Here is a 13,897-nt window from a genome sequence, read left to right as displayed (position 1 = left end):
GCTCTCACTCCACCCTCCGCCCCCTTTCCCCTGGTTTCCCGGGCAACCTTGTCAGGGTGGAGGAAAAGAGCAAATCATGTGAGGGTAAAGCATCTTTTTTTTTCTCTCTCTCTCTCTCCCCCCTCATTCCCCCCTCTCCCTCGTTCTCTCTTGTCAGTGAGTGTGGTGTGTGTGTATAAAAGCCTCTCTCGCCATGCTCTCACTTCACTCTGAGCTCTTCATTGCATCGCAGTAGGCAGGCGCAAGGGTTGAAGACAGGGGAAGGGATACAACCAATGGAGGTCCCTGCTAGGCATTTCCTTTGACCTTCCCTCCCTTTGTGCCTCTGTCACCTCTCCTGCCCACTTTCCCCTCTTCTCCCAATGTGTGTTACATTCCCCTCCTGTCCTCCCCGTACATCCACTCATTAAACGTGTCCGCTCAGCTTGGACGGTGGCTGCATCGATGCAAAATGGGTTGTGGCAATTCCTCAGCCACCAGCACCACAGGAGGGGGTGAGTGTTTCAGGAATCTTTGTGTACATCCGTTTGTGTGTGCAATACTGGGTGAGCGTGTGTGTGAGGTGGACGGGGGGTGAGAGAAAGAATTGCCACTGTATCTGCAGCGATGGGAGAAGATCTTGAATGTAAATGAAGTGTGTCGGGGTTGCCCTTGCGTTTAAAAGAATGTCTGTGTGTGTCTGTCTGTTTGGGGGCGGGGTTGCGCGTGTGTATGCCCGTGGTGGTCTCTCGAAGCCATGGGTGGCAGATCGATCACGAAGGGTCTCCCTCGTCTGAGGCACCTGGGTCTGAAGAATGCGCCGCTTTGATGCAGATCGCGGCTCCTGACACCGTAAATGTGGCGTTAACATCTAAGTGAACAGCTTCTCTCTCAGCATCTTAGTGCTTGTTTCAAAGGGTTCGCTGAGGACGGAAGACAAGCAATTTCACTGACATCCATCCATCTTTGTCTTCCCGCTTGACTGATGTTGGTTGTGCCCTATAAGCAGGCGGCACTAAAAATGCCTAATCAACAGCCAGGTTCATTCATAAAGCCTGGAGGACATATTTGAATGGAAAAAAAAAATCCTGTATCGCGTGATTTTACCAACTCTCACTGGGCGATTGTGCTTTTCCGTTTCTTATTTTCCTCATAAAACACCTTTCTCAGTCGTTGTAGGCTGATTTTAGACATGTTTCAAGTTTTGCGAAGTAAATCTCAGGGCTTCAGAGTCAAATTGTGGTAACAATTTTCCTGAAGTATCTGCAGGATTACCTCACCCACCACTACCTATTAAAGCACAGTGTGTGTTTGTGCTTCTGCAAATGTGTGTGTGTGTGTTTGCAGGTACCTAATCAGCGCTTAGCAGGCGCGTTAACAGAGCTCAGAAAGCTACAGGGAAACACAGTCCAGTGTTGTTTCATGCTTTAAATGAGATCCACCTTGAGGTACACAAACAGCATCTCGGCAGTTGTGTGAGCGTACTGTAACTGTGGTTTGTTTGTCTATGAAGGACAGCAGCTGTGTTTGTTTCTGCATGGCAGGCCTTATCCACTTTTTTGGTCTTAGAGGTCAGCGATCAGCACAGTGTCAAGGGCATGTGACATCCTGTCACTCTGATAAATTTCGACTAGTGGCTGCACTCATTTGTCCATACCGGCTGACACCAGGTCAGAATCAAGTGTTTCGCTTTCTGTAAATAAAGATAGAAGCATTTCTTGTTTACTTTTCCTACTATTTCAATCTATGAACAATTATTTTGTCCCTATGCTTTGTTCTGTGAGTGATAAGTTGCATATATACAAACACACACACAAACCTGTTTGACCTTAGTTTAATAATGCCACTGAATAAAGTGTTAAAGTAACATTTTATGGTGCAAACTGTATTTTGTCACTTTCCCAGATGGTGATGTGGAAAAATGCATAAATATATATATATATTTATGCTTATTTCTGACTTGTAGTGAAATCTGTTTTACACAGTTTCCACTCAGAGAACACAAATTGGAAAGTTAGCCTGCGAGTATTCATCACAGAGAACATTCAGTTCAATAAAATTAACTTTGCTTTGATTTGATTTTAGTGAGCGACAACATCAAACCTACAAATGCACATTTTCAGGTATAAAGTTTAAGAACTCTGATGTGCAGCTGTTATTTTGCTAAATGGTATACATGAATACATTAAAAACAGGCTAAACCTTCCTCATTATATAAGGACTTTATAGTGTTTTATAAACCAACATTTACTGTACGGTCTAAGTTGTTTGCTTCAAGGAAACAAAGTCCTGACCGTAGCCCAAGTTTTTAGAAAGCTATTAGGTCGAGTCCTACAAAAAATGCTCTAATTTCAGGATATGGTCTTACAAAACTCAAAATGACGGCTTTAGTGGTTCTATATCACATTGCCTGTCCCTAGTCTTATGCACCCTGATGTGCTGCCTTGGATATGAATGAGCTTTTGTCAGGCCACTGAATAGGCCCCTGTGTCATGTCAGCATTCCCTCTACAAGGATAAAATGTGCTGTAGCCTATTTGTGTGTAATGTAGATTATCCAATTTTCTACTATTGCAAGTGATTCTTGTGGTGTTCTTTTCAAGGTACATTTCTAGTCTTATAAAATAAGGTATGACATGAAAAAGCAATTGAAGGACACAACTGAGGCTTTTGTTCCACCGCTGTTGTCAATGTGCAACTGTACATTCAAGAAAAAAGTCAGATTATCCTCCTGCAGAATGCATTATGATGTTATTACAATTCAAATCAAGCTCAGTTGACTGCCTGCAGTTTGGCAAAGCACAAAGTGTTGTCGGTCCATAAAAGAGTCAAACAGCATGGAGATGAGCTCAGTGGGTATCTGCAACTGAGGCATCATACACTGTATGTCTAAAGTTATTTTACAATATGTTCCTCTTTTTAGATCAAGTCATCACAATGGTTCTCATCAACCTGTTAACGTGCCATGTCACAAAGCTCAGATCATCCCTAACTGGTTTCTGGAGCAGCTCATTTAAAGGCTATGAGAATCACAGGCATCTCAAACATAGGCTGTAAATGCTGTTAAATTGGGAATGGTTCATGCTGTGTATTTGCCCTTATAAAAAATAAATGAATAAATCCAGCATTAGCTATAACTTTGGTCACTAAGTCTTTGAGGTGGTGTGCAACTAACTCCACAAAAATATTTCAGTAAGTAAATAAATAAATAAAACACCAGCTTGCAGTACCAAAGATTAGTGTCACCAATTCAGTATCCAACTAAATGTGAAATAAGGCCAATATCACCTCTTCTGTTGCTGAATTATGGTGCTGAGTAATGGCCAGAAAAGCATTTTTACAGAACATTATAAGGTCACAGAGAAGTTCACCGGTCATCTCCTCTATTTGATCATATTAGGTATTTCTATGACATTTTGTCACAATTTGCATATGAATCTGAGTGGAAGGCAAAAATATATGTTGAGTGACGATCTTTGACCACCAGATTCTAATCAGTTGATCCTTGTATCCCAGATTTAACACACTTCCAACCAGGTGTTTCCGAGATATCCCATCACTTTCTGGATATATGTTATTGTCCCAGTACGTTGTACATTGTGTGTAAGGTTTAATGTGCGATCTGTAAAATGTTAGCTGCTGAAAAATGTTGTAAGGCATTAGAAATGAATATCAAATATTGCCTTTTGAAATGTAGTGAAAAAATTAAAAACATCTGATAACAAATAAAGATGTTAAATAAAAACGTATCTTGTACCTTTAAAGATTTTCTCATTCGCATAATTTAGACTAAACTAAATCTAGTTTAAAATAAAGGCTGGGATAATTAAATTCACCTAATTAAAATGTGCAATTATTAACATTAAAAAGAAATTGTATTTGTTGAGTTAATTATTGGACATTAGAGATTTTAATTAGGTGGATTTTGTTGCCTTTAAAAACTAGCAAACAAACAAAAAAACTGTCTCACCTTGCATGAAGCTAAGTACCTTCTGCATCGTGCAGCTTTTTATTTTAATGGATGGATATGAGTTGAGTGTGTGTATGTGGGGCTTTTTTTTCAAGCATTTACAAAAATGACCATGTCTGTGTAAATCCTGTATCTTAGTCACTGCAGGGTGCACTAAATTGGGTCCATCCTGTTGTTGATATTTTCAGCAGCAACATTTCTCAGTACAGGAAATGCATCTGCTGTGACTGAGAGGAACTGCAGTTAGGTAGTCAGGGTGAATGGCAGGTGTACAAAACACAGGACTTTGATACTTAGCGAGAATTTTGCGATGTTTACTTGGGTTTAGGCAACAAAAGCATTTTGAATATAGTTGGCAGAAGTTGTGGTTTTGGTTAACAGTTCATTCAGCTTCAACAAATAACGATTGTAATGACTGGTTGAATTTCATGTTTGTCGAAACTGCACGTGATGATTACACTGGGAGGGGTTGGTTTTACACCTTCCGAAAATAATGCCAGTTAACGGTTCACTTTCGTCACCCTAGCAATTAAAGGAGCCAATAAAGTGTTGAGTTTTTGTAAGATAAGTCTGATAAGTGTGGCAGAAACAGAAGTAGTGTAGGCATTGTTTATGGACACTGAAGTATCTAAAAATACAGTAGCCAGTATGCTGGGCAAGGCCTTGCTTTGCTCACAAAACAGCCTCTATTCTTTGTGGCATGGATTCCTCGAATGACATATTTGCATTACATCACTCTTGTAGAATCGTCAGCTGCACATTCATGCTCCCTTTGTACTACTGGACATATTGGCGGCGTTATGCTGAATGCAGATCTGCTGACTTGAGATCCTCTCAGGTCCACCAGACTCGTCATGTTCATGAGACCAGTGTGAGACTTTGAGAGAATGTTTGTGATGTGGTGTTCTGTCATACTTTATGGAAACATATACTGGGAGCATAAAGGAATCAAGTCATTATAGCACATTGGATCCACGGATTTTTACCGTTGACACATTGCACTGCACTCTTGCAGCAAGACTGACAGGTTGGAGAATGATGTATGAATGACGCTGGTGCATAGGTGTTCCTAATGAAGTGCTCAGTGAGTGTGTAGTTCACATTCAGTGACTGTTGATTAAAAACCTGCTGTGCAGTTCACTGATCATAAATGCAAAGAAATGAATGATCAGTTTGGTAAAACACACCTGCTTTGCCCGCTTGTACATTTCATAATGGAATGAAATTAACTTTTGGCTTGTTATCTGTTCTCAGGGCCAGCAGAAGCCTCCAAAGATGTGTAAGTACATAAGCCATTTTCTAATTATTTAAAGTATTTCTAAAACTCATCATCTGCAGCCTCCAGGCCTTGAAAGTTTGCATCAAATTCTACACTGTACAAAATTAGCTTTATATCCCAATACTGTATATTAACACTGACACTTAGGGTCATTTAACAATGGTAAATATGCAAGGGTTTGACAGTAAAGATCATCATTGTTAACATTTTTTAATTTACATGTGTCTTGATGCATGCTCAATCATCCAGGTAAGAAAATCTCCAAAGGTTGATTCTGTTCATCTGGACGTAGTGTTTTCAGTGGGAGAAACGTTTTGTCACTCATCCAAGTGACTTCTTCAGTCTCAGCTGACTGCAGGTTTCCCCAATCTAATCTGTTTATAAGATTAGGGAACCCTGCAGTCAGCTGAGACGAGTGACAAAACGCTTCTCCCACTGAAAACGCTACGTCCAGATGAACAGAATCAACCTTTGGAAATTTACATGTGACATGTGAAGTTGGGAACCACAGTGGTGTGGCAGTTAGCACTGTTGCCTCACAACAATAAGGTCCTGAGATCGACTCTGCCATCTGGCCGGGGCCTTTTGTGTTGACTTCACATGTTCTCCCAGTTTTTGTGTGGGTTCCTCCTACAGTCAAAGATGAAGAGTTAACAAAATCTTAGGCAGCATAATGTAGAGTATGGTTGGTTACACCGTTGTGCAATAAAGAGGATGATCAGTTTGTTTCATTATGTCATTTACACAAGGCATTTTGTAGAGGTTTATAGCAACTTTGGCAGTTTGTCGTCAAACAATAACTGTAATCTGGATTTTAAAAAAAAAACAGAATTATGACTTCATTCTCAAAATGATTTTCCCCCCTAATGTGGCCCTAATACTCGTTGTAGTTTGTTAACAAAAACAATTTAAAGTAAATTTACTGTGGGTCCAAAACTGGATTGTCCCTGTTGACAGTGACAGAAATATTTTAATTTCAGGTAACCACTCTGCTTTTGTTCTATATACTTTTGGTTCAAAATAATTTATTTTGGCCCCCAAATAGTTTTGTGTTCTGTTCTTTGGGGTTTTTTGTTTTTATTCTAAGCGAAATACAGAAGATATACTTTTCTTTGGTATCTAGAATACAGTAAAAAGCTGTGGGAGGGGCAGCTTTTTCTAAAGCATTTCCTGGAAATACTGTGTGCGTGTGTGTGTTTGTGCTTTACTGTAGTTTGTGTTTGTGTGTGTGTGTGTAAGTGTGTGTATTCTCCTTCATAACCATCTGAACAGCCAGCACAGGACCCATGAGAGCTGACAGTAAAGCATTGACTCAGTGAAGCTAATCACAGCTATCCAGCACACAAAAGCTCATGCGCACACACTCATACACACGTGCACCAACACACACACTCACAGAGCAAGACACAAGGTTAAGGGAATAATATACTCACAAAACTGAAAAGCATGGTACAGCTTGGCTTGCATAGGGATAGTGCACACAGTGAATAAACTTTCACATCGGCTTCATGTTGTTACCACGTTTGATCTTAATGATCAGCCACCACATCAAACCTGAGACCACTTCAAGTTTGTTGTTCAGCAGGCCTGAAATGAAACTGGCGATTCGGTCTATAGAGGTCCCTGACAGGGAAGTATTCCCTACAGGGCTTGAGCAGCATACCGAAGATTTCTGAGGCTAAGCAAAAGAACCTCCAAAAGAACAATGTTTGCACTTTCTCTCTATTTTGTATATTTATGATTTTTTTTTATTTCCTCTCTGCTCCCGTATGAGCTGACCTGACCTGTGCCCATTCTCTCAATCAGGACAGAAGATCCCTCAGCAGAAGATGAGAAAAGAAGGTACTTTGCAGTGCCCTTGAGTGCATTTTGCTAAGACGGCTATACTTTTGAATTTTTTTATCGCAAAAATGTCAAATAGTTTGTTTTGCAGCATTCTGATAATAAAGTGCAAGGTTTAAACAAGTAAATGAACAATAACTCAAAAAATAAATGAATAAAATGATAACTGAATTCCATTTAGAGTTCTGTCAGTTTGATGGGATAATAGTAATGCTATTAAAAACATCCACTAAAACAAAAATCAATGCCATCTATGGTTTTAAATTGCTACTTGGTCTTTAAAACCTCTCCTCCCCTCTCCTCTGCTCTCCTCTCAGGAACTATGGTGGTGTGTATGTAGGTCTGCCAGCAGACCTAACGACTGTGGCTGCCAGTCAGTCCAAAGCTGCACGTAAAGGTGAACTGCAGCACGCGTTACATACACGAATCCCTCACATTTAGAAGCAGAACTCGGTGTGGCGAACAGTGAGCTGTTATACCGCTAACATCTGGCAGCCTCTCAGGCATCTCACCACATGAAACCATGCCACCACGTGGAACCACGTCGCCAGCAGCATCTTCGGTTTTATTTGACCTTTATTTTTACTGAATATTAATGAGAAACATTTACTTTGCTATACCCAAGAGGGTACTGATATTTGCAAAGTTAAATATAGTTGACGTCAATTATTCTGTCCAAAAATGGTGTTTTTAATCAACATGTGCTTTACAGAGTTGTCCATATTCTAAATGTTATTCATTTTCTCTGTTTACAAAGTAAAACATCTTAATTTATGTAAAGGGCTTTCTGATGGAGAAATATAAGTGATAAACTGCCATGCCTCCTGAATTAAGAGTTTAGAGTAAACTCACCTCGCTCTTGTGTTTTGCGACTCTGAGGGCTTTCTTCTCGCATACATGTCCTTGTGCTCATTGCGGTTAAATATAATAATGGATTGATTCAGTTTTGTATCCTCGGGCATAAGAAGTATTGGCTCTTGTTTTTATTGAAGCCAAGAAGTTCAAACTGCCGAGTGTGTGTTTTTCAACACAGTCTTGACTGTGAGACAGAAACACCAGAGAAGAATAAAAAATTTTTTGTCAAATAATTGTCCTATAAATATCTGAACACTGACTCAGTTGTTTCTTCCTTCTTGCAGACTAGCAACCATTCAAGGAAACGCAACAGAGGTACCTGAAATATGAAGCCTCTTTGTTCGGCTTTTAACATTGCTTATTCAGTGCAAAAGACCCATGTGAAAGCCGCTGACTCTGTTTTATTCTCTCGTCTCGACAGGATCCTGCATATTAATTTACGTACAAACAGTCACATTACAAGCAAAGAGGATGCAAGCCCTCTGATTCTGCCCCACCACAGACTGAATAAAGTCTCAGGCACTAGTACTCTACGAAGATGTGGTCGGCCTGCTCAGGCTGGGGGGATGTTCCCTCACGGAGTAATGGGTGGCAAAGTGAAACAGAGGTGCACATCAGAGGCCTGCAAGTGGATTGCATCATCACCCTTTCCTTTGCAAGTACTAGGAAAGCACTGAATCTGGGACTAGCAGCTGTGGACAGCGGCACCGGACTTATCGACAGTCATCTGGATTTCTCAGTCAATTCACTGGAAATTTCTCTTTCTCAGGAGGAGACAGATGATCCAGCCAACTTACTAAATAACTGGGTGGGGGCTGACACACTCCCAATAGCCCTCTGCAATAATAATCGCTGCTCAGTTATTTCTCTAAAACGCCATCAATGATTCATTGTGTGGCAGGGATAGAGTTATAGAGAGACAGAGATAGACCAGAGTTTCACACACACACACACACACACACACACACACACACACACACACACACACACACACACACACACACACACACACACACACACACACACACACACACACACACACACACACAAAGCAGCAAACACATTCCTGTTAACGTATAACTGAACATCTCAGTGTTGTTGAAAATAGTGCTGATTGCAATCAGGGTCCTGCTGCTGCAACAGAAAAGTCTGAAATGACACTGATTCTAACAGTGGCTCTAAACGTTAATAACAGCGACGAGTCAAGTCGAGGGTTTCACAGACGATGTTCCTAAATGTCCCGAGTGCAGCAGGCAGGTCGTACCTGATGTTATCACTTAGCTTGGCCCCAGACTGATTATGTAACCACAGCATATGAGTCATGATACTTAGAGGAGCTCTCCCCCTCCACCCGTCTCTCTCTCTCTTTCCATCCTTCTCAGCTGTCTGCAGGATTGTATTTTCCTGTTCCCCCTGTTTATACTGCTTGTGGCTCATTCACATAATTCTTATAATTTCGCTCCAGATGTAGAACTGACACAGTTTCTTCAAATCTCACAACATCCATGTATGTTACACACAACTGAAAAAAGAAAAAAACATGTCTTAATATTTCATATTCATTTGCAAAAAAAAGGAAAACAAAAACAACAAAAAATGTGAAGAACAGAGACAGCCGCCCAAAAAAGTGAATTCTTTTTTCTTTATTGAAAGTGCCGTTGTAGCAACTCCGTTGAATTTATTATAATTCTACTTTATACTGTATAAGCATAGTTGTTTTATGTTTGTTTGCTTTTTGTTATCTTTATATGAAATGTGTTATTTTGTATGTTTTTTGGCTGTCAACAAGTCCTCATGAAAAAAAAATGAAATCAAAGATTCTTGTGTTTGACTTAGGCTTTGCTCAGTCCACTCTAAGGTTGAGATAAACTCTGCGACCTTGTTCACACTTAATGCTAAAATGCGTCTCGGGCGATTGGATCAAGATTGGACAACAGAGACACGTTGTTCTTTTATATCTGCGAATCTGTGACAATCACGTGTCTCCAGCTGTCTTTGCTACTGTTGAACACAGATGTTTCATTGCCACTCAAGTGCCAGATTAGCTTTAAGTTAGCAAAGAGAACGAGAACTAATATTTGTGTACGAGTTATTCCGGCTATTGATATTGTAATTTGTGAGACAAAATGAAGGAAATGTTCTGTCTGCAACAAGGACAATGCTTCATAACAATTTTCCAGGTTTTTTCTTGTTTTAGACAAGTCAGAAAATGAAAGCATTGACCTTACAATAAATATGCGGCTCAAACCAACACAGAAAGCGCTTTGAGTAAGTGGATCAGATTGCATGATATTGATTGTTCTTTATCTTTAGCACTGTCCGTGTGTAATTTGATCCCAGAAGGTGCAATTTATAATCAAGTGTAGGCAGGGTCTATGTGTTTCTCCACCATATTGTTAAAAGATTTCTTTTTAAAGAATTTGGGCATTGCAGGAACACATGAATTCTAATAGATGGTGCATTAGTAGATCAATTCGTTGTTGGGATCGGTCCATTTGTGAAGTTTGTTGACCTCGAGAAAAAAATACACAATATAAGCAGCCTTATTCTTTAACAGTAAAACCTCATCAAGCACTACGATGTTCCCAGAAAAGAAAAACACATTACAGCTGGGCGGGCATTAGGGTCTAAGGTCATTTGTCAGCCGGACTCTTGACAGTTCTCTCCTCTAATGAATGTACAACATCTTCCACTGACCAAGACTTTAGAGGAGGGTGGAAATAGGCCAACTTTAAACACTTGAGATTCAAGAGATGTTCTGTCCGAGCTACACAAAGCTCTTTATACGCCTGTCTGTGTAGCTCTGACTGCCTCAACTGACCAGCCTCATAAAAATGAGGACTTGTTTCACCCTGCCAGCACACAAGCTTACTGTTTACTATTTTATCAGTTTTTCTTGCGGGTGGCGCTTCACATCGACGCCCACTAGCTGCCAAGCTGCGTCGCCAGTTATCAGTCGAGCTGATACCAAGGGATTTCGTGTAGTGTCTTTTAATTGCGAGCCATTTGTCTACTCACATTGTTGCAGTGTGTGCATTGTTCACCTGTTGTAGAGACAGATTATACTGCAGATACAAAGAGCTGCTTCATGTACTTTGTAGTTAATGGCGAATAATAAAAGGAGCTGAAGTGTGCCTACAGTGCCAGATCACACATTTGATCAGCGAACCCACCTGAGACGTTGCATTTTTGCTGTCCCTTTTCTTTGATGTCTACATTTTTTCCCCACTACTGTCCCCACCGGAGGCCTTTGGCTTTTACAGCGTGTTGTGCTGCCTGCCTCTCCCTCTTCTGTCAGCCTCACGTTGCCCTTTATGGTTGTTCCTCCTGTATATGATGAATGTCACTGCCTTTGCCCTATTCAGTTAGCTTAACAGGGACAAGGGGGCAGAATGTGGATGAATATAACCGTCTGATGTCCTCTACATTAAAATGCTGCTGTAGTTGCTGCAGTACAGCGTGTTGAATGTAGTAGGGGTGGGCTGTGCTTATAGAAGATTTTTGGGGGGAGGAACTGCTATGGATGTTAAATGCTAAGCAAAGCTAGCTACCAGCAGCCTGTTAGCTTAGCTTAGCATAAACTTTGGAAACAGGGAAACAGCCATCTACCTTTAAAGGTCACCATTTAACACATAACATCAAATGTAAGTTTTAAAAGGACACGTCTGTTGATACAAGCAAGAAAGGAATGAAATGCCTTTCTTCAAACTGTAATACTATTCCTTTTGTGTATTGAATAAAAGATTCTTCTGGTTTAATGCTATAATGATGCAGAAAATTCTGGAAACCACCTGGAGTCAAAGTAGCTGTTAAATATTTTATTTATTCCAACACTAGAAAAGACCTGAAGTAGTCATAGAAAACCCTCCACCCCCCCACCAATGTCACTTCATGGTTTTGACCACTGTATAATTTTATGATTCAAGACGTAATAAGTGGTGGTTGGGTTGTTCAATGATGTTCTATGCTTAAAAACATTTTATGGGATATTTATCATGTCTGTCTTTCACGCATAAATAATATTTACTCATCACTCCTTTCTAAACCTAATCTATCAATGATGCTGAAGATTAAAAAAATGTGACTGCCTCTGTGCAACAAATCCACAATTTTCTGATTGAATTATCAACAATTAAAGACTTTTATATTGTCCGCACACAGCTGTGTTTATTGATTGTGGTCTTTGCTGAAACATATCTGCCTCCTGTAATCAATAGGCTTCAGATTTGAGGGATTAAAAGTGTTCTTAGTAAATATTCCAGACTGCATGAAGAAACAGAATAAGATTTGCTAACTGCCGTGGGCCTTTGTGCAATAAGATCAATCACAAGTTCATCTTGATAATTGGCTGTGCTGGGATCGCATGAAGAGAGGAAAAGAGGAGGAGGCTGGGTTCACTGTCCCCTCTTTACTGCATGCAAACAGTTTGAGCCTCTCCACTGGTCACATATCATGTTCTGCTCCTGGTGCAGAAACTAGAAAATATAAGCTGTGCATGAAAAAGAAAAAAACAGAACTTCCCTAATAAGTAATCAAGGGACATATATCTGCAGCATATAGGACTGACTCACATATGAATTTTTTTTTTTTTTTTTTTATCATATATTACATTTTTCTCATATATTGTCATATACATAATAGCCTTCATGCACATATAAAATATCCCAAAGAAGCAGATGTGGTTCTCTGTGACGTGTAGTGTTAGCTGAAATACTTTGTTACACAAGCTCTGCTAAAGAGTTATTTCTTCCAAATTACAAAGGGCAAAAATGATAAGTTCTTTTGAACTCTGTCTATTGAAAAATGTTTCCTTTGTGTTACGTCACAGACTAATTACCTTGCATTTTTTAACGTTAAGACGAATAAAATAAAATAAAAAATCTATTCACTATTTAAATTGTTCTGAAACTAGAATTTCAGTCAGAGAAATCTCAGCACTGACAATTAAAATCAAGGCCACCTACAAGACTAGGCACCATGAGAGACAGGAGAAAAAAAATACCGCAGTCTATATTTGGTAATATAAGTGAACAAGCTGAGTGAAACGTCCCACTCAACAGAACACCAACATCAAACACAACAAAAAGGTTTGAACAAGATTGCTCCCCTCTTTGTGTTGAGGTAATCATGTATATGTATCATGCACAGATAGAGATCTGACTGTGTGTGAACAGTGAGAGGTACGTGATTGAGAGCAGGTCCTTAATCATATCATCTGTGCATCTGGCCCACCATGAAATCACAGCTGTTCTTTCTCAAGCTTACATTTTTTAGTAAACACACGCCAGTGTCTCTGTTTCACTTCATAGCATAATTACTCACACCTACTTACTTGTTTAAAAAGGGAATTATTATAGAAAATATAAACGTAATCTTTTAAATTTTAATTAAAACAAATTCACTGCTACATCCAATAATCTATTTTTTGGTATATTGTGAATATTAAAAGAAATACCTCTGACAAATCATAATTGCAACTTCTAAACTGCAGCCCAACTGCAACTCTAACATGCCTAAAGTCTAACCTTGTGGTATCAAAATATATCCTTTTTGCCTTGGCAATCATAGGGCACTAACTGACACACAAAAACTATTGACATTTATTCCAAAAATGTCACTTTTTTAATTTCTCTAAAGTGCATAAGGCTAGCATCAGACGTAACCCTGGACCTAACAGTGTTAATTAAATTTTGCCGCAACAGCCTCTCCATTTTCTTTGTGCTTTGCACAGCAGGGCAGTAGAGGATAGAAGCAGCATCAATGGCACACTTGAAAATCAAGTGTTTTTTGAGTATACTTAATTTTACCATTTTTGGTTCTCATGGCCACTGAGCAACTGCACAGAACCAACATTGGTTTGTTGTCACAACTATTTTGGCTCATGTCATAGACAATGGAGATTTTATAGTGTGCTATAAACAAATTCATCAAGAAAGGATATCTTAAGATGTGTATAGGGCCACCAGGGAGAGC

The 13,897-nt window shown here is 39.7% G+C and overlaps 1 protein-coding gene across 1 annotated transcript; it reads left to right on the top strand.

Moving 5' to 3' along the window:
• Positions 1-222: 222 nt before the first annotated feature.
• On the top strand, positions 223-12,071 carry LOC116309617 (overexpressed in colon carcinoma 1 protein homolog). Its single transcript, XM_031726279.2, has 6 exons — positions 223-494; positions 5,203-5,227; positions 7,034-7,069; positions 7,387-7,466; positions 8,209-8,239; positions 8,346-12,071. Exons 1-5 carry the CDS (start codon positions 452-454, stop codon positions 8,211-8,213), a joined length of 189 nt encoding a protein of 62 aa, XP_031582139.1. The 5' UTR covers positions 223-451; the 3' UTR covers positions 8,214-8,239; positions 8,346-12,071.
• The last annotated feature ends 1,826 nt before the right edge of the window (positions 12,072-13,897 follow it).

This window comes from Oreochromis aureus, linkage group 7, assembly GCF_013358895.1.
Source record: "Oreochromis aureus strain Israel breed Guangdong linkage group 7, ZZ_aureus, whole genome shotgun sequence".
Lineage (NCBI taxonomy): Eukaryota > Metazoa > Chordata > Actinopteri > Cichliformes > Cichlidae > Oreochromis > Oreochromis aureus.
The sequence above is the reverse complement of the archived record's forward strand: the minus strand, read 5'-3'. Positions and strand labels throughout refer to the sequence as shown.

Bases quoted from the DNA above. Each gene is read 5' to 3' on its own strand.
- LOC116309617 (XM_031726279.2), top strand. From the start codon at position 452: ATGGGTTGTGGCAATTCCTCAGCCACCAGCACCACAGGAGGGG. The intron at 495-5,202 runs GTGAGTGTTTCA...ATCTGTTCTCAG, and splicing joins CACCAGCACCACAGGAGGGG to GGCCAGCAGAAGCCTCCAAA. The intron at 5,228-7,033 runs GTAAGTACATAA...TCTCTCAATCAG, and splicing joins GCAGAAGCCTCCAAAGATGT to GACAGAAGATCCCTCAGCAG.